Here is an 18,857-nt window from a genome sequence, read left to right on the forward strand (position 1 = left end):
GAAATCCACACAAGCAGCCCAGCTGGAATACATCAATGACTGCATTGTGTGAGAGAGAGAGAGAGAGAGAGAGAGAGAGAGAGAGGTATAGCTGGAGAGAAAGAAAAGACTACACTGCACTTTACTGTTTTACCACATACACCACACTGTGAGAGAGACAGGCACGGAGTATCCCCCTGTGCGTTTGTCAGGGTCTCTTCGGTGCGCTTCTCCCTCACAGTGAACCACGAAATTAATAATATAAAATACAACTCTTACATTCGATACATTTATCAAAAACAACGATTGAAGTAAAAAAATAATAACATAACTGCATCACAGGAACACGTCACAGCTTTAAAGGTCCCTACTTTCAGGATCTCACCTCCTGCCCGAGACCAGCGGTGCCCCAAGTGAAGGGCACGACGGGAAAACACGGGCACTGCTGCCACCTGGTGGGCCATCCAGACACTGCAGCTTCTTGTTGCCAGATTGGGGGATTTTTAAGTGCCCAGGGGGAAATTTGGGGGCAACATTTGTATGAGGGTAAATCTTGGGGGATAATTTATTTTAACCTGGGGGAATTTAGGGATTTGCACAGTTGATTTTCACTAGGACCTCACTTCACAAGCATAGCCCCCTACTCCCCAGATCTCACTTTGTTTCAAATTTTTGGGGTGAAATATGTGATTTGGGGGATTTTTCTGAGCAGTTTGGGGGGAAATTATAGAGAGGCCCGCGCAACACCACATTAATCCTCGTAAAACACTGAAGACACGGCCTGTCGCATGGGTGACATCTATCCTGCACTGTAATAACACCCAGACATTAGAAATGTGGTTCATTTCAGGGGATATTAACACAGTCCACCCCCATCCCACTCACACACCACAAAAAGAACAAGGACGTTTTTAACAAAATGTTTTATTTTTAACATTTTTTTTTTCCCATCTCTTTAGAACAACTCATTCAGGAGTCTTGGAGAAATAAGCAAGAGACTGTTGCAGGTTTTGTTTGTCTTTCTGTATCAGTCCAAAAATAAAACTGAAAAATAATTATAACAATAATATAATAATAATAATACAGGTGTAAAGTATATTATAATCAACCCTAGAACACAAATGAACTGCAGGAATCACCAGCACACTCAACCGGGAACAGCAGGGAATTCATCTCATCGGCAGGTTTCACCCCCCCAGCAAACACTTTTTTTTTTTTTTTTCATTAAATCTAGTTTTTGTTTTTTGTTTTTTTTTGCATTTTTATATCAAAGTTTGTTTCTATTTTCAAACATTGTTTTATTTTCTTTCAAAAAAAAATTAAAACTTTTTTTGTTGTTGCTTTTTGTATTTTTTCTGTTGGTTTCAATACAATATTTCTTCAGAGCAGGACGCTGAACCGCGCCTATGTGTAGGCGGGCCGTCAGCGAGTCTGTCCGTCTCTGGGCTGTGGCTCCCTCAGACCTTGCGCTCTCTCCTGTCTGTCACCCCCCACCCCCCGCCGTACACTGAGACCGTTTAACGTCTGCTAAAGAGAAGGGGTGCGTATATAGTGCATGTTCTCAGCACCCCCAGAAGTGGGACTGTCACCCCTTCTGACCTGACATCTAACCCCTGACCTCTGACTGAGAAGCAGCAGCATCGACTGCCCATCGGTTCCATAACCACAGCGCCACTGCCAGGACAGACTGACTGACTGGACACCCGTCCAGACAGGACAGACAGACACAGACGGACGCTCGCTTCCCCGACCCAGCCTGTCCCAGCGTGTGGCGTCGCCTGGCTGCAGGGTGCACTCAGCGGGAGTGTGGGAATTGGGAGGTGTCGGTCAAGACTGGGAGCTCACGTGTGTGCGTGCATGCGTGCGTATGCATGCGTGTGTGTGTGCGTGCACCGTGAACAGGGGAGTGTATTGAACACGCACGCTTGGGACTGTCCCCCAGTTGATTTTCCATTCAAGCCGAGCCTCTCTCACTGTGTGTGCTTGCAAAAGACTAAATACTGTGTTGTTTTGCACATGGGCATATATACACTTACACACGCTCACACAGGGCCCCCTGACATCATAAAGTGAGCCCCCCCCAACCACTAACAGCGCTGGTGTGCATCTCTGCCACAGTGCCTCTGGGCATCGATAGGAGCCGTCACCGGGCTTCACCACTGTGTTGGGGAGTGCTCCACTTTATGCCCAGTGTTTTACTTGCAGCTGTTCCCCCCCCAACACACACACACACACACACAATCCAGCAGCGTTTATGAATCTTATGAAGTCCAGGGGTCTCCAATACAGTACAGTGGGGTCTCCCCCCTCCTCCCAAATTCATACATACAGAAAACAGAGAGAGAGAGGGAGAGAGAGAGACGGTTTGAAGTACAGAATGGAAAGGATTACAGAAAGAGGTAGAATGTGTGGAGACAAGGAGAGAATAGCTGACAGAGTGAGAACTGAGAGAGAGAGAGAGAGAGAGAGAGAGAGAGAGTGTGTGAGTGTGTGTGTGTGTGTAAGGAAGTCGGAGAGCAAGCATGAATGTGTCTGTCTGTCATCTTATTGGTCTTTTGGCGATTGTGTGTGTGTCCGTTGATGTCAGTCTATCAGGGTGTCTGTGTCCAAGAGTAGACAAGGGTGGAGCTGTGCACAGGGTACCTCGGTGTGCACGTGTGTATCAGTGTCAGAGCATTAACTTGAGTTTGAGTTGGTGCTTCAGTGAGAGCGTGTTTGTTTGCATGTCCGTGTGAGTGCGAGAGTCAGTGTGTGAGTGTGCCATCAGTCTCAGTGTGTGTCCGTCTGTGCGGGTGTCAGTGTGTGAGTCAGTGCGCGAGTCAGGGAGTGCGTGCGTCAGTGAGTGCGTGCGTGCGTGCGTGCGTGAGTGCGTGCGTCAGTGAGTGCGTGTCAGTGAGTGCGTCAGTGTGTGAGCGTGTGTCAGAGTGTGTGAGTGTGTGTGTGAGTGCGTGCGCGTCAGGCAGAGTGTCAAGTAAGGCACAGGGTCAGTCCCTCAGATCCATGCTGGAGCCGAACAGGGCCACCAGCTGCTCCTCATAGTGTGCGATGTTCCTCTGCATGATTTCCTTACAGGAGCCCAGCAACCTCTCGAACGCCTGCACATCCATCACTGAGAGAGAGAGAGACAGTTAGAAACCTGGGAATTTGACAGAGTGATTATGCCAGAGACAGCGAGACAGACAGAGTAAGACACATAGACATGCCAGTGAAGCTCGTTTCAAGAGCCAGTGGGCCAAGTGAAGGCGTCGGCTGTGTGCATCTGGTGCGGTTTTTACAGCTCCAACGGCCGCTTTCTACGACAAACAACTTTTCAAACGACGGACTACAAACAGCGTGTCGGATCCAGTGGCAGCGGGAGACAGAGAAGAGACGCTCGTACCCAAACACTTGACCTCTCCCTCGGCGTAGGCGGAAGCGGCACGAGGCTTGTTGGTGACAAGGGCCAGCTCCCCAAAATACTGCCCCCGGGTGCACCGAGCAATCTCGACCTCTGAGTTGTCCTGTTGCGCCGCCTTTGTCTGAGAGAGAGGGAGGGAGAGGGAGAGTTAATCCACAGAAAGACGGGGCACATCAGTCCAGTCACAGGGAGGCCGAAAGAATGGCACAGAGAGGGGGCGGGACAGTGACAGGGAGGGGGGTGTTGTGCTCACCTTGCTCTTCATCATTATCCTCACCTCCCCCGACTCCACGATGTAGAAACAGTCAGCTTTGTCACCCTGAGAGAGACGGGCAGACAGAGGGTTCACACTCATCTTCACCGTATCGATTTTAACTTCTAAAATGCTTATATATTTGATGTAGTTATAACAGATGTATGCTGTTCCAGTGATTCAGTTCTGTGTCTGGCTGGTCCCGCCCATAAAGCCACCTCTGAATTTGAATTTAAGATAAGACCAGCCATAAAAAACAGACATTAATAATAAAGTAAACACGTCTGCGTCACTGCGGTGGCGTGGGCTCGAATCCCACTGCTGCCACCAGTGTCAAGTTTAATAACTAGGGACAATGCAAAGGTTCCAACAAATTACGTTTCATTCCTTTTCAAAATCGTCAACAGTCAACACTCCCTCTCTACCACATCCGATCTCCTCCTTTGACTGTAACTTTGTTGTTCACTGGTCAAGTATGAAAAACTAGCTGAACATTTAAAAAGGGCGACACACTCCCAACATTAAACCAACAAAACAACATCTGCACGTCCCATAACGATCACACTCTGGTACCTGTGTGATGATGCGCTCCCCGTCGTGGTACATCTTCACTCCTATGACATCGACAATCTTCATCCTCTCAGACAGCTGGAGACACGGGGGGTGGTGTTATTATAGAGGACCAGGCCCCACAGTCCCCCTCAAGGCTCAGTCAACCCACTAGGACACCATCCCCCTCCCCTCCAACACAGACTCCCCCCATGCTCCCTCTCAGTCTCTCACCTCCAGGGACTTGAGCAGAGGCACGGACTCTATGAAGATCTCGTACATCTTCCTCTTCTTGGCGTTGTTCTTCAGTACCAGTCGCCGGAAGGTCACACGGTCCTGAGAGCGCGAGAGAGAGCGAGAGGAAAATCAGAATCAGAATGAAACGAGAAATATAAAAAGCAGGTTAGTGTCTCCATACAATAAACCATAATATAAGTGCAGTTGACTGGTACACGTGCTGGACGCAGTGCTGAGAAAGCGCCACTAGGTGTCAGTGTGACACAGCAGTGCATCAGTGCAGTGTGAACCTCTCGCTGCACCAGTGTATTATGTACGTCCCCTTGTCTCTCAGTGTCTCTCACTGGGTCTCCCTCCGTGTCCCCCTGTTGATGTCAGAGTGCCGGTGTCTCACCAGGCCCCACAGCGCCCCCTCATTGGTGGCGATGATGGTGGCAGCGCGGGGGGTGTTGTACATCAGCGCCAGTTCACCAAAGCTGCCCTTGTTATCGTACTTCCCCACACACAGGGCCTGTCCCCCCCGCTCCACCACGATGTCAAACACCCCCCTGAGAGAGAGAGAGAGAGAAACAGTGTCATATAGCTTTCTGACAGAAAGGGGACGCAGAATTTAATTTAAAATGAGACAGAAGTGGGGGGGGGGGGGGGTCAGAGAGCAAGAGACAGAGAGAGACGCAACTGTCACCCTCTCTGCTGGGGCTGCCCTGGGATGCGTGGGAGGGGGGGCTGTAACAGGCTGCCAGGCAGAGACAATCAACTGTTAATATGTGTACAAGCGTCACGGATAAGGAGAGAGAGAGAGAGAGAAGGGGAGGGGGAGGAGAGAGCCCCTCCCACTCCCATGTCCTTGTTCGGCAGTGTTGCCATGGAGCTGCTGGAATGCTTGAGCAATAAAGCAGAGCGCATCACACTGCAGAGAGAGAGAGAGAGAGAGAGACACACGCAGGGGCGCACGCACACACACCTCTCTATGACATAGAAGTTGTCCCCGTCGTCCCCCTGGTTGATGACATGGTCCTTCGCCTGGACTCGGTGCTCAAACATGGCATCAAGGACCTGGGACATCTGCTCCTGGGAGACAGAGATAGACAGAGTTCAGACAGGATCGCTTGTCCCTCCCTTTCTTTAACACAGGTCTCACTCTGTCTCACTCTCACGGCTGTTTCAGCAGTAGCCATGGTAATGACACACACACACTCTCTCACACTCACAGACACACAGACGTGCACGTGTTGAATGTGTGAGCTATTAAAGTGTTGCGTTATAGGGTATTACAATGTTACACAACATGCTTTTGCGTTTTTTTTACTGCAGTATGTTACCACGCCGTGTTATTAGTGTTATTGTGATATCAGAACGTGTTACTACAGTGTTATTACAGAGCAGTTACCTGGTCCAGAGTTTTGAAAAGCAGGATGTCACGACAGGCCTCCTGCAGGCGGCAGCGCTGCTCATCTGTTTTGGGGTGAACGACCCGCGGCTCCGTGTCGTCCTCCTCCTCGTCAGGGTTAAAGGCCTCAGCACACACTGAGGAAGAGACAGGCCGTTACACAGCTGCTCACAGTGAGAGTGCCTCACACCGGCGAGGGGACACACACACTGCCTCACACTGGCGAGGGGACAGACCGACAGACGGACAAAGAGGAGGAATACGAACACTGTTACACATACACCCATGGGAAAACAATATTATACTCATTGAAGGGGAAGACAATAACTGTTACACACGCACAAACACTGAGGGGAAGGCAAACTATAACAACCACACACACTAAGGGGGAAGAGAAACACTGTTACACACAGTGACGGGGAAGACACTCACCTGACACTCTCCGATTAAATCTGCTGATGGGGGGAGCTGTGGGAGAGAGAGAAGAGGGGGGGGTGTTAAATCAGAGGAACACATCAGCACAGTACTGGGTCTCACACACATACAGTGCCGTGCGGTGAGACACTGTACAGTGCAGTTGTGGTGTCACAGAAGCCCTATGGCCCCCGTGTCCTGAGCCACTGGTCACTCCAGGGTGGGGGGGGGTAACTGCGGTGTGCTCTGCGACCCCTCTCAGCCACTCCAGCGCGGATCAGTTATTAATGCGATTGCGCCGCGTTTGTGTTTTACTTCCCCGACCCGGGAGATTAGTCTGTTTCCGCTTTGTGTTCGTCACTTAGTTTTTAATCCCTCGTTTCCAGTTGCAAAAAAAAAAAAAAAAAAAATGTGAAGTGACTTTCTTTTTTTTTGCTTTTAATATGTAAAATGGTAATCCTCTTAGCAGCAATTAAAACTACAGACTGAGACAGCAACCCCCCACCGCCTCCACCTCTCCACCAATCTACTCATTCTCCACATGGGGACTAATTGACAGAGAGAGGCAGGGAGAGAGAGAGTATAGAGACAGAGGGGGGAGAGCAGATAGGGATAGAGTAGAGAAAGAGGGTGAGTGGAGAGAGGGAGGGAGAGCACATTGCACCATATTTCAGTGTTCAACAATCGTGCACGGTAGCATAGCGTTGTGAGGTATAGCGTAGTATAGTGCAGTGAGGCGTAGTATAGTACAGTATAGTGCACTGTTGGGTACAGTATGCTGTGCACAACAATGCAGTAGACTATAGTGAATGATACAGCAAAGCCCAGCCCAGCCCAGCCCAGCGTGGGGGGAGTGACACGGTGTAGAGGGGGCCCCAGTGGCAGGGCGGTGTGAATGCAAGGGGCAGTCCCGGCAGTAATTGCCCTGTCAGACGGCTGTGTTAGCGGGGCAGTGTGAACCCTGGAGCTGCCACGTGGGGAGGAGGGGTGGAGAGAGTCAGTACACTAGCCCTGGACTCATCTATCATAGGAGCCGGCGCTGTCCCTGACTGAGCTGAGATCAGAGCACTGTGCTCCCCTATACAGCGCTACGGCCGTCTGAACAACATTGCTGATTAATGATGGAGACGGGAGGGAGGTGAGCAGCACCAAGTGGCCTTGGACCACTTCAGCGTCACGCACCCGGCCCCACACACTCTTTCACGGACCCGCACTCTGTCCCGCTCTCTAGCACTAATTATTTAATGAATTCAGCCAAGTTCAATTTACCCGATTGACCGACCAATTGGATTCATTAACCCCATATTGCCCAGCTTGATCTTTTGCTCACTGTCTCTTCCCCCACCACCCTGGGCTGTGTGTAGACATTGTGCTCTGTGTTGCAGACAATGACAGTGAGGACACTGTGCTCTGTGTTGTTCCTCGCTCTGCCCCCCGATCTTAAGCACAGAGCTAAAATCTGAACAATATAAAACTACACTGAGCAAAAGGAGAGGTGCAGAGAGAGAGGGGTCTCTTCCTGAGTGTGTGTCTCTGGCTTACTGTGTCTGTGTCTTTGAGTGTGTGGGTCTTTTGTGTGTGTGTTAGTAATTGTCCATCTGTCTGCGAGTCACTCTTTGTATCTGTGTGGTGTGTGTGAATTTGTGGTGTGTGTGTGTGTATCGGTGCAGTGTGTGTGTCAGATTGTGAGAGTGTGTGTGTGTGTATATCGGTGTGTGTAGTGTGTGTATAGGTGTGTATTGGTGTGTGTGTGTGTGTCTGTCATCAGTATGTGCGAGAGCTTCGTTGTTGCCATGGTGACGGAATGCGAGGAAACCCTCCTCATCCTGCCGTCGCCATGCCAACCCATCGTCACCGACTCCTTAATAAGAGAGCTGATTAGAAGCTCAATGGTGGAGCCCTGCATCTCACTGAGAGAGAGAGAGAGAGAGAGAGAGAGAGAGAGAGAGAGAGAGAGAGAGAGAGAGAGAGAGAGAGAGAGTGTGCAGGAGGAAAAAGCAGGAGTAAGATGGAGGTAAAGGCAATAGTGAGAGAGGGAGAGAGACGCACAGCAGCACACCCCTGTAGCATGCACACAGCGCCCCCCACAGGGACCCCAGCCTCGCAGGGCGCAGCAGCCGCACCGTCCCACAGCACGGCTGGGGGCAGCGCACCGCAGCCACGGGTTCTGCTGCATGAGGGACTCGCTCTACTGGGGAAGAGAGACAGAGAGGGAGGGATGCAGACTACACAAGCAGCCGTCGTGGCCTGCAGCCCCCCTGCCTGCGCAGCTGCTCTGAGCAAAGACACACCTGTTCACTGGCACTGCAGCTATGCTGGTAGAGCCGCTCAGCTCCACTGTGCTCAGGTGAGAGTGGGAGGGGCAGCAGGGGGACGGGGGACCCAAGGGCTGGGAGGAGAGAAGTGTCTATTCTATTTATAAACAATTTATTTTCCCTCTTTCCCCACATTTCTCTGAAGCAGATCAATTTCCTCGATAGCAGATCACATGACCTGGCCCTGGCCAACCACAATGCGGCAGTACTGCTACTACTAGAGCCGCCATTACCAGCACTACTACTGCTTTATTACAATTACTACTTGTACAGCTCCCATGACTGCTGCTGTGACATTACTACTATGGCAGCTCTGAACTGCTCCGAACTCCCCCCTGTTGCTGCTCTGAATTCAGCGGCTGCTACACTGCTACCCACACCGCTATTTATAACAGCACGGCTGCTAATGCTGCTAATACGGCTTTTAATACTTCACAGCAATGAAACTGCTACTGCTGCCGGTGACGAGACGCAGTGTGCAGAGAGTGCAGGAATCCCCCCCGTGGCTCGAGGATCGGACCCGGCTCAGACAGGGCGTGCACGGGTGTGTGTGTGCATGTGCTTGTAAGTCTGTATAGGCGTGTGGGGGAGGGGGGGCAGCTGGAGCCTGTAGGCAACATCAACATGCCACAGACGTCAGGGAACACCGGATTGCCGTACCACGATCCCAGTCAGATAGAGGGAATCGCTGAGGCACGCGTACACAAGTGACGGGTCTCTGAAATACAGCTGGTACAGAGCAGCCTTCGGGGTAGTGGGGGGGGGGGGAGGGAGAGGTCACAAAGTCTGAAGTTGTGAGATTTCTCCTTTTCTTTCTGCCACTCCCTCCCTCTCACTCTCACAAGGCCAATTCACAAGGTCTCTGATAAGATCGAGGCAGAGAGGGGGAGGTCACAGATATAGGAGCAAGAGAGAAAGACGGGAGAAACCGGAGAGACAGGCGGCCACACTTGGACAGAGACGGGCATGGAGGGTTACTCCAATGTTGTGGTTGTATTTATTCTTTTCTCTGTGTGTATAAACGCTTTGGCAACTCTGGAGTAAACTTGTCATGCCAATGAAGCTCTGAATTGATTCTGATTGCTCTTTTGTGAGTGCAGAGAAAGAGCTGCTCCGTTACAGTGCGATAATACCCCCCCGCCCCTCCCATTCATCTCCATGGTAACTAGGCTAATTACCCAGGCTGATAATTAATCGGGGGCAGTGACGTCACTGTATTGATCCCGGCTCGAGCAGCAGCTCGCTGTGCCGCTCGGGCAGATGTGAAGCTGCTGACGCGACAGGAGGCACAGCTGCCCCCCCACTGGAGCGCGAGCCGGGCCGTTCAGTACAGAGTTCTCAGTGTGCGTGCATGTCAGTGTGAGTGTAAGTGTGCGCGTGTGTCAGTGTGCACGTGTGTGTGTGTGTGTGTGTGTGTCTGTCAGTGTGCGTGAGATGCATCGGTGTTCACTGTCGTATATCAGGTTTATTACCTGTCGCAGGCTCTGTTCCCACGGATTCACATTTATAAACACGGTCTCACCCCTTCACACTGTGACACACACAAGCAGACACGTAACGCTAAACAGAGCACACACTGGGTGGGGGGGAGAGAGAAGCGGAGACCTACAGACTGAGCACACCGGCGGCCAGTCAGACGAACACACTGACCACACCGGCGGCCAGTCAGACCAACACACTGACCACACCGGCGGCCAGTCAGACCAACACACTGACCACACCGGCGGCCAGTCAGACCAACACACTGACCACACCGGCGGCCAGTCAGACCAACACACTGGCAGCAAGGCAGACCAACACACTGACCACACCGCAGCCTGTCAAATCAACACACTGACCACACTGCCGGCCAGTCAGATTAACACACTGACCACACTGCCGGCCAGTCAGATTAACACACTGACCACACCGCAGCCCGTCAAATCAACACATTGACCACACTGCCGGCCTGTCAGATTAAGACACCGGTGGCCTGTCAGACTAACACACTGAACACACCGGGATCCTTGACTGCACCCCTGCAACGCACACAACACGGTCAGCATGGTACTGCAGGCCCCTCACGTGGCCTCTGGTTTAGGGGTTTTGACTGGGATCATTGCTGGAAAGCACTTTACTGGCCCTTTTAAAAAAGCACACTTGCAGAGCTACAAACAGCAAGCCCTCAAACAGAACAGTACAGGCGTCTTGACACTGTGTTAAAAACCCTAGAGCCACAAGTCTCCCCTCCTCCCTCTCATATGATCCCTGTTTCTCTCTCATGATCCCTCGGTTTCTCTCAAATTCAAAACAAGCTTTATTGGCATGAGATGTTTACACACAAGTATTTCCAAAGCAATTGGGTAAATTGAAATTAAATACAATAACTTTAAAAAGCTTTACAAATAATACAAATATTATATCAGGTTATTTGTATTTTACATTATTAATGTGCTGTGTTGTTGGTTTGGAGACATGGCTGCAGTTCTCTGGCCATGTGGCAAGCCGTGATGTACTCTCTCTCTCATATGAAAACTATTGGTCTCAGATGATCCCTATGTTTCTCTCTCTCTCATATATGATCACTCAGTCTCTCTTCCCCCTTCCTCTCTAACAGAAGCAGTCCAGTAGACCTCTCACTCCCTTGCATTGTCTCTGTGTCTCTCTCTCTCCCCCTCCCTCCCTCCCCCTCCCTCCTTCTCTCCCGACTGAAGCCCATAAAAGGAAGCAGTGCTCTCCCAGCACAGATCGGCATTAACCCCTTCACAGCTGCGCTGGAGCGTTCTGCCCGACACTCTCACGGACCGAGTGGAGAGAGAGAGAGGGAAAGGACAGGGAATAGGGAGGGGTGAGAAAGAAAGGAATTCCCAGATCCCTGTTCAGTAAGTATCCAGTAGATTCCCACAGTGAAATGGTGACCCAAGCAATTAGAGTCCAATTTAGTATTCCTTCTCTCTCTCTCTCTCTCAGCGTGCCTCAGTGAACAGGCCCAGTGCATTCCCACATTAGCGCAATGACCTGTGTAACTGTCCGTGTACATTGTATTCCCTCTCGCTCAGGGTACCCCCCAGAGTGCGTGACTGATTGTCACAGCTGAGTAACAGGACAGACAGACGGGGCAGACCCGCAGGCCGAGTCCCTGCCCGACTGACCTCCAGTGCTGGCCAGAGGCCGACTTTGCAGCCATGAAGAGGAATAAACAAACCGATCTAAATCGCCCTGCTTCCCATAGTGGAGACCGACATGCCCGCCTTCTCCAATATTCAGGGCTTGCGATTCGGCACAGTACGGGACAATGCAGGAGAGTGTAGTCCAGTACTGAATGGTATAGTCCACAAAGACTGCCACTCTCACACACACACCGACGCACTCACACACACAAGCACTCTTGCTCTCACGCACGCAAACACAAAAGGACGTTCTCGGTCGCTCTCACACGCATGCGTGTGAGAGAGCGAGCACGCGTATGCGTGTGTGCGTGAGTGTGTGTGTGTGTGAGAGAGCGAGAGCGCATGTGTGCACATGAGTGCGTCGGTGTGTGAGTGTGCGGGCTCTGTCCCTCTCACACACACACACAGGTTACTGGATTCCTCTCGGTGCCGAAGGGGGCACTGACAGACCCTGTCTGACTGGCTATCAGCACTCGCCCCATAGATGACATTTACGCAGCCTGACCCAGGAGAGAGGGAGGGAAAGAGACAGATAGGGGGGAAAAAAAAAAAAGAGGAAATAAATTATATAAAGAGGGGAAGTAACAGTGTGAGCAAGAGAAAGAGAAAAAAACAGAAGGGGGAGAAAGAGGGAGGGAGGGAAGGAGGAGGGGTGTTATCGTGGTGATACATCACCCTCTGTACAGCTCTGTTTACAGTGGTCTTCAGACAGACAAGCTTTGGCAAAACTGGTGCAACACTCGTGCCAATAAAACTATTTTTACATTTGGGAGCGAAAGACAGAAGGAGAGAGGGATAAAGAGGAACGGAGGGCGCTTGAGAGAGAGAGTGAAGGAGAATGAGATTCAAATTCTTGGAGGTGTAAATATTTGTCTGGTGTGTCAGTTTTATGCTGTATCTGTTTCTGGCAGCACCGCTCAGACCAACCTGGCAATAAAACTCAACCGCACTGAACTGAGGCTACGAGAGGGAGAGGGGGAGGGGAGAAAGAGAAAAAAGACAGAGGGAAAGAGCGACATGTAAACATTTACAGTTCTAGTTCTCAGTACAGCACACTGACTGCCCTGCCTTCCTCTCTGTCCTACTCTCTCTACTCCCCCCCACCCCCAAACCGCCCATGGATTTAATCACATCGAGCTGGACTTGACTCAAACACATTGAACTAATGGCTGTTTTCATTACTGAGTGCAGACCGCCACCGGGGGGGGGAGAGAGGGAGATCAGGGGAGGAAGACGGACAAGACTGAGATCCTAAGACTTTGTGAGGGAGGGAAGGAGAGAAAGAGAGAAGGAGACAGACAACAAAAGACCGATGCAGGGGAGAGAGGGAGACACATCCACAACAGCAGCAGGGCTTGAGAAAAAGAATGGAGGGAAGGGGGGGTGAGAGGGGACCTAAAAGAGACAGATAGAGAGGGAGGGAGACAGACGTCAATGGGTTATCTAGGCCAGCGATGCGCCTCTGCTATATTTCCCTATTGATCAGCGACCTGCAGACCCAGACCAGTGGCCTATACTGACCCTGAGCCCTTCAGAGGGAGGGAGAGACAAACACACAGAGAGAGGGAGAGGGAGAGGGAGAGAAGTAAGGTTCAGTTTTTACAGCAAGGAAGTAGTTAATGGTGTCAATACAGCTGGTACATTGGGGGAGGGTGGGGGCCAGAGCTAGACACACACAGAGAGAGCGAGAGAGAACCTTTTTCAATTAAAAAAATCATCACTGCTGTCTACTCTGCTTCTCCACACCTGCATAGCAACCGCGGAGCTCCGTCCCCGTCGCTCTCGTGCGGACCCTCTCCCTCGCTCTCTCGCCCTCATCCTCCCTTTCTCAGAAAATAACACCCTGCCTGCCTGCCTCTCTCTCTCCTTCTGTACATCACAATGCACTCTCTCTCTGTTGTATAGAATCACACTGTTCTCTCCATCTTTCCCTCCTTCTGTCAGAGCCACACAGTTCTCTCTCCCTCCTTCTGTCACACACCACCCTGCTGCACACACACACACACTGCAGGCTGTAGTAACTCTACTGCCCACTCGATGTCCAACACCACTCACTTCAAACAGAGCGGCGGTGGCGGGGGGGGGGGGCCTTGGGTTGTTGTTTTTGGTCGTGTTTTTAAACACTCGTTTAGCCTTGGCTAAAATATCATGAAAACGGCCGATCGTAACAACTACAACAGTACCACCGGACCACAAGAGCCGCCCGTCCACCCTGCGGACAAGCGCGAGACAATGGCCGTGCGGACAGAGTGAGGGACCAGCAGGGACAGGGCAGGGCGCGCGGCCACAGCTGGTTCCTGTGCTGGGGGGTGGGGGGGGGGGGATTGTATAGCTACAACACGCAGTGCAGAGATGCTGATGGGGAGAGAGAGAGAGAGAGAGATGCATTTCTTTATTTTGCTGTTATTCAGATAAGTGTTTTGCCAAGAAATGTGCATAGGCAGGACGGTCAGTTACTATTGTTGTGGTGGGGGGTGGACCACAGTGTACGAAAGCAGGGGGCGGAGCATGTGCCCTTGTGTTTTCACGTTTTTTTCCTGTTGTTCAAGGGGGGTAGCTTGTGAACTTGGGGTATAATGGCAGGGGAAACACTGCAGTTTTACTGTTTGTTGTGTAAAACTGTGTTGGCAAAACTGCTACTGTGGGCCAGGGCAAGAAAGCAAATGCTTATCTTTAAATATATATTTTCTTGTTGTTTTCATGTATCACCTGCATTGTACATGCTTTGGCAACACCAAAGACAGAGGTCACCCCAGTATAGCTCAATTTGAATACTGAATATTGAGTGAGGGTGGGGGGGGGGCAGACAGAGAAAATAAGGACAGGGGGATGGACAGAGGGGGGGCTAAGAGAGGAGGTGAGAGAAATCATGGGAGAGAGGAATGAAAGGAGGGAGAGTGTGTGTGAGAGGGGGAACAGCCAACCTCTTCCTCTTTCCGTCTGATAAGAACTGATCCATCCCTGAGAACAGGTCCTGTTTACCATCAACTCACTATAATACTCCCACACACACACTCTCTCTCTCTCTCTCTCTCTAATCATTCAAACACACACTCAATCTAATACTCTCACACACTCACTCACACTAAGTCACTCAGACACACAAGGACAAAAATACAATCGCTCTCTCACAGGGCGAGAGGCACAGAGTTAGAGAGCGAGAGAAACTATCTATCTTTACTTCCCTCCCCACCCTCCTTTCCTCTCTCGCTCCGTGTGTGATCACAGCCTGCCTATATGGCTGTGCTGCACGGTCTGCTAAGAGAGCCTTTCCCATAATGCCCTGCAAAATAAACAAGACCAGGAGAAGGCTGTATGGCACCACACTGGCGGATTGATTAACTGACACAGTGAGTGTGCCAGGCCATCAACCAGTCAACATCTGACGGAGGTGCCCCAGGGCAAGGCCTTTCCAACAGCGAGTTACAGGATTACAGACTGCGGAGCAGATGGGGCCGGCTCTCGGACTCCACTGCCCAGGCCGCCGGGTACCACAGAGCTCGGGCTTGGCTGGGCTGGCCTGTGACCCCTCTCCCACAGCCGGGGGGCGTGTTTTGGGGGTCCTCAGAGTTTTACCGGCTGTGTGCGCCACTTTAAAATCACTTGAAGTGTAAACAAGTCTGAGCAGCATCTCACAGAATAAGGCAACCAGCCTGGTGGCAGCCGACGCAGGGAACGCGTGGGCAGCATCACACTGTGAATCGATGGGTGTGTGTTGCAACCCTGGGGGTAAAACACTGGAGCCCTGGTGGCATTTCCCTGTGACAGAGACACAGTCCACCTGCTGAGGCCTCTCCGGAGTCGCTCCGTGTGACGCGTCACTGCCCGTCTGCGCCCCCCCACACCCCACACCCCACACAAACACACGGGCTTTCACCTAATTAATCCCAACACGTTAATCAAATCAAGCAATCACTTAGACACCTCGCCGCGCCGCGCCGGGTGCAGGGCCAGGCACCCCCGGACTGGCCTGTCACTCTCCGATATCAGTAATCGATCAGGCATTAGGTTTCGACAATGATCACCGCTAGGCCCAACCACAGGCGGCGGTGTGGACCTCACACACCCGGCCGAGTTACTCACGTTCGAAGTCGGAGTCGTCGTCCTCGTCGTCGTCCTCCTCCTCCTCCCCCTCGTCTCCATTGGACTCGGTCTGCATGGGCTCCCCGTCGAACACCACTCCTTTGACGGGGGCCTTCACCGCGCCGCCCGGGCCCGCCTTGGCGCCGTCCTGGCTCCGGCTCTCCCGCAGCCGAGTGAAATACTGCACGGCGAACTCGACCAGGTCGGGCGGCCGCTGGCGGAGCACCTCCACGGTGTAGCCCTGCAGCAGCTCCGTCAGGCCGGCGGGTATTTCGATACTCATGGCTCCTGTCAAGAGTTAGTGTGTCCTTATTTTATTTTTGTATTCCTTCAGGGCAAAAAAAAGTCCTTGTTTTGGTTTAAAAAGTAAAAAAAAAAAAAAAAAAAGTATTATTTATTTAAAAGGAAAAATAAGTGGCCCGCAGAAAGATATCCCCAGATTACACACGAGTCCATAAGGATCCAGAACAGACTACGCTGCTGCAGCCACAGTCTCCACAAGCCGGGGCTTTATTCTCACACTTAATTGGTTAATTGAGCCCCGCACTGTCGCCGGACCCGGGCCGCCGCGCTGACAGCCGCCCCACTACAGATCCACCCGACTCTCCAAAGAGCACCGGGCCAGCGCCAGGGGCTCTGCTACGCGGTATAAACCTACAAGCGCTGCGCTGAGTGTTCACACAGACGGGCTCCTGGCAGCCCTGCCTCCCGTCAGCCCCCGAGTGCGGATTAGGCCGCAACCCAAGCAGAGCGGCTCAAACCCGGCTCACCTCGACAGCACTGGTGCCAATTACGGGCACAAACTGATCCTGATCCGCAGCTCCAACTTCGGAGGAAAACACGTTTCCCCCCTCTAATCTCGGTGGATTAAAAAATAAAAATAACCACCAAACAACAAAAGAAACTTAAGCGAGTGTCTGTCCGGCTCCGACGCCGCGCTGACGGGGGCTGTGATGTGCGGGAGTACCTCGATCTGTCGCCGCTGACTTTCCAGGACAGGCTGGAGCCCCAGAGCTCAGATCCAGGTCCCGCTGCGAGCGCCTCGACTGCGGGCTGTGAATGTCCCTCTCGCTCGCCGTCGGTTCTTTTTCCCGTTCGCTCTCCCTCTCTCCCGCCCGCCCCAGCGCTGTCTCCGCTCCGCCGGTCTTATCCACTCGCTCCGGCCTCGGCGTCTCGTCGCTCTTCCTCTCGCCCCCTTTCGCGCTCTCGCTCTTTCCCGATCCAGGCACGACCACCCGAGCGGCTCGCCGGTAGCATGAAGACTGCCCTGCCGCCGAGGAGCGTGCGGAGGGGGCTGGAGGCGGGGAGGGAGGGCGCGGTGGGAGGGGAGCAGCAGGAAGGGGGCTGGCTGCGGCTGTGCGCCCGGGCAGGCTGCTGCCTATTGGACCTCGGGAGAGGAACGGGCCCGGAGGAAGCACGGGTTGGCGGCTGCAGTTTTACAAGAATGGCGGTCGGAAGAGGCAGAGCTGCAGGAGAAAGCAGGAACAGTCCGATAGAGCAGAGCAATGGCGCGGTCCCTCCCGTGAGCCGCCGCCGCCAGCAGTGTGAGTCCGGTCCCGCGGCCGGTCGCTGTGCTCGATGGCGCTTCTCGCTGCTCGTCGATGCCGAGGACTGTCGCCCGTCCGCCGCTGCAGCCCGGCCCGGATAGGGGGCGGGGTCACGCCGGGCGAACAGGAACGTCGAGAGGGCTGAGCGACGGGGGCGTTGGCCAATCGGGAGTGACTGATTGACGTCAGAGCCCGCGCTTGTCCTAATGTGGGCATGGAGGCGGCGACTCTGAGGGGGCGGGGAAAGGGGAACCAACGTACAGTGAGGAAATGAAAAGGGGCGGGAGCAGCGAAGCCGAGTGGCAGGTGGTGACAGCCAATGGGAGACGAGGAAAGGCTGCACTCGTTTGGCCAATGAAGGGAGCGAAAGGGAACGTGAGGTATCTGGGGGAGTGGTTATCGGTGGGATTGACAGCACGCTTGACCACTCAAAGACCAATCTAATTGATAAGATTGATTGGGAAGGCGGGTTTAGAAGCTGCTGCTGGCCAATGGCAAAGCCCATTGACTAGGTAGCTTCAAGTAAGGTGTGATGACAGCCTATCAGGCAGCGGGCACCTGGCCTATGGGCGGGGATTACAAGCATTTTTTTTTATAATGAAGCGTAACCCCCTGCGTTCAATACAATAGCAGTGGACAGAAGCGACACGATGACCCCACAATTACACACTGCAGCCCCTGCACTGCGCAGAGGATTTATTGGGTTGTTTTGAACTGCAGGGTAATGTTATACAGTGTAATGAACTGCGCCTGCACTTCACTGTACTATAGGTCTCTGTGTATTTTGTCAGTCTATTGGACACGACTTGATCCTACCTGGTAGGAATAAAGTATTAAAATACGCGATGATTGAGTCCTGACAATGTGAAATGCTATTCACTGTGATCGATCGCCGTTCAAAACACTTACATAAAATAGTTATATATATATAATCGATCGATAAGAATGGTTTGATAAACAATCACCATTACATGTAATACAATTGTAAAAGTTTTTCCACTGCAGTGTTTATGTCTTTGTCCCAGACAGTAGCTCCCTCTCTTCTCAGCACCCTCCCTGAGCGCCCACACCGACCGGGCAGTCACTAACGTCTTCGGCATTAACCAAAACGACAAAAATACAAATGGGAAATAACGCAAATGATTGATGTGCTTTTAAATGAATAACTTGAAAACACACTGATAATGGTGATAATGGTTAAAATGCCATGGATGGTTACTGGAACTCCAGGTGATGCACGATCTCTGGCACGTGTACTCTCCCCCGTGACGTCACAGTCCTTCTCCCACAGCGGGGTGTCAGGTGTGTCAGGCAGTCACTGCTGAACAACCCGGCCGTGAAGAGCCGGGACTGGGACGGTCGCCTGAATCTGCCCTCGCCGGGTGCACCGCCCAGCTTCAATCCCGGCTCTTCTCGGTTCGCATCAGTGCGCAAGTCTGGCGCTCCCCCTGGCGGCCGCTCGCCGCACCGCAGGGCCGATCTCGCAAGAAACATACCTGGCGCAGGTCAAACCGCAGCGCTGGAGTGGAGATTTTAATTGAACT

The 18,857-nt window shown here is 52.4% G+C and overlaps 1 protein-coding gene across 2 annotated transcripts; it reads right to left on the reverse strand.

Moving 5' to 3' along the window:
- Nucleotides 1–887: 887 nt before the first annotated feature.
- prkar2aa (protein kinase, cAMP-dependent, regulatory, type II, alpha A) lies at nt 888–17,407 on the reverse strand. 2 transcript variants are annotated; one of them, XM_066697658.1, is made up of 11 exons: nt 16,734–17,407; nt 15,767–16,054; nt 6,238–6,273; nt 5,806–5,942; nt 5,380–5,486; nt 4,810–4,963; nt 4,413–4,514; nt 4,203–4,277; nt 3,630–3,695; nt 3,359–3,497; nt 888–3,088 (listed from the first exon to the last, which is right to left on the reverse strand). In XM_066697658.1, exons 2-11 carry the CDS (start codon nt 16,047–16,049, stop codon nt 2,964–2,966), a joined length of 1,224 nt encoding a protein of 407 aa, XP_066553755.1. In that variant the 5' UTR covers nt 16,050–16,054; nt 16,734–17,407; the 3' UTR covers nt 888–2,963. The 2 variants fall into 2 exon arrangements, with proteins under 2 accessions (XP_066553755.1, XP_066553754.1); XM_066697657.1 differs by having other exon boundaries at nt 15,767–17,407.
- Nucleotides 17,408–18,857: the final 1,450 nt, after the last annotated feature.

The sequence above is a fragment of the Amia ocellicauda genome, chromosome 3 (assembly GCF_036373705.1).
Source record: "Amia ocellicauda isolate fAmiCal2 chromosome 3, fAmiCal2.hap1, whole genome shotgun sequence".
Taxonomy (NCBI): domain Eukaryota; kingdom Metazoa; phylum Chordata; class Actinopteri; order Amiiformes; family Amiidae; genus Amia; species Amia ocellicauda.

Coding starts and splice junctions, on each gene's coding strand:
- prkar2aa (XM_066697658.1), bottom strand. CDS start 16,049: ATGAGTATCGAAATACCCGCCGGCCTGACGGAGCTGCTGCAGGGCTAC. Junction 6,274..15,766: donor CGACGACTCCGACTTCGAAC/GTGAGTAACTCG, acceptor TCTCTCCCACAG/CTCCCCCCATCAGCAGATTT. Junction 4,964..5,379: donor AACTTCTATGTCATAGAGAG/GTGTGTGTGCGT, acceptor TCTCTCTCTCAG/GGGGGTGTTTGACATCGTGG.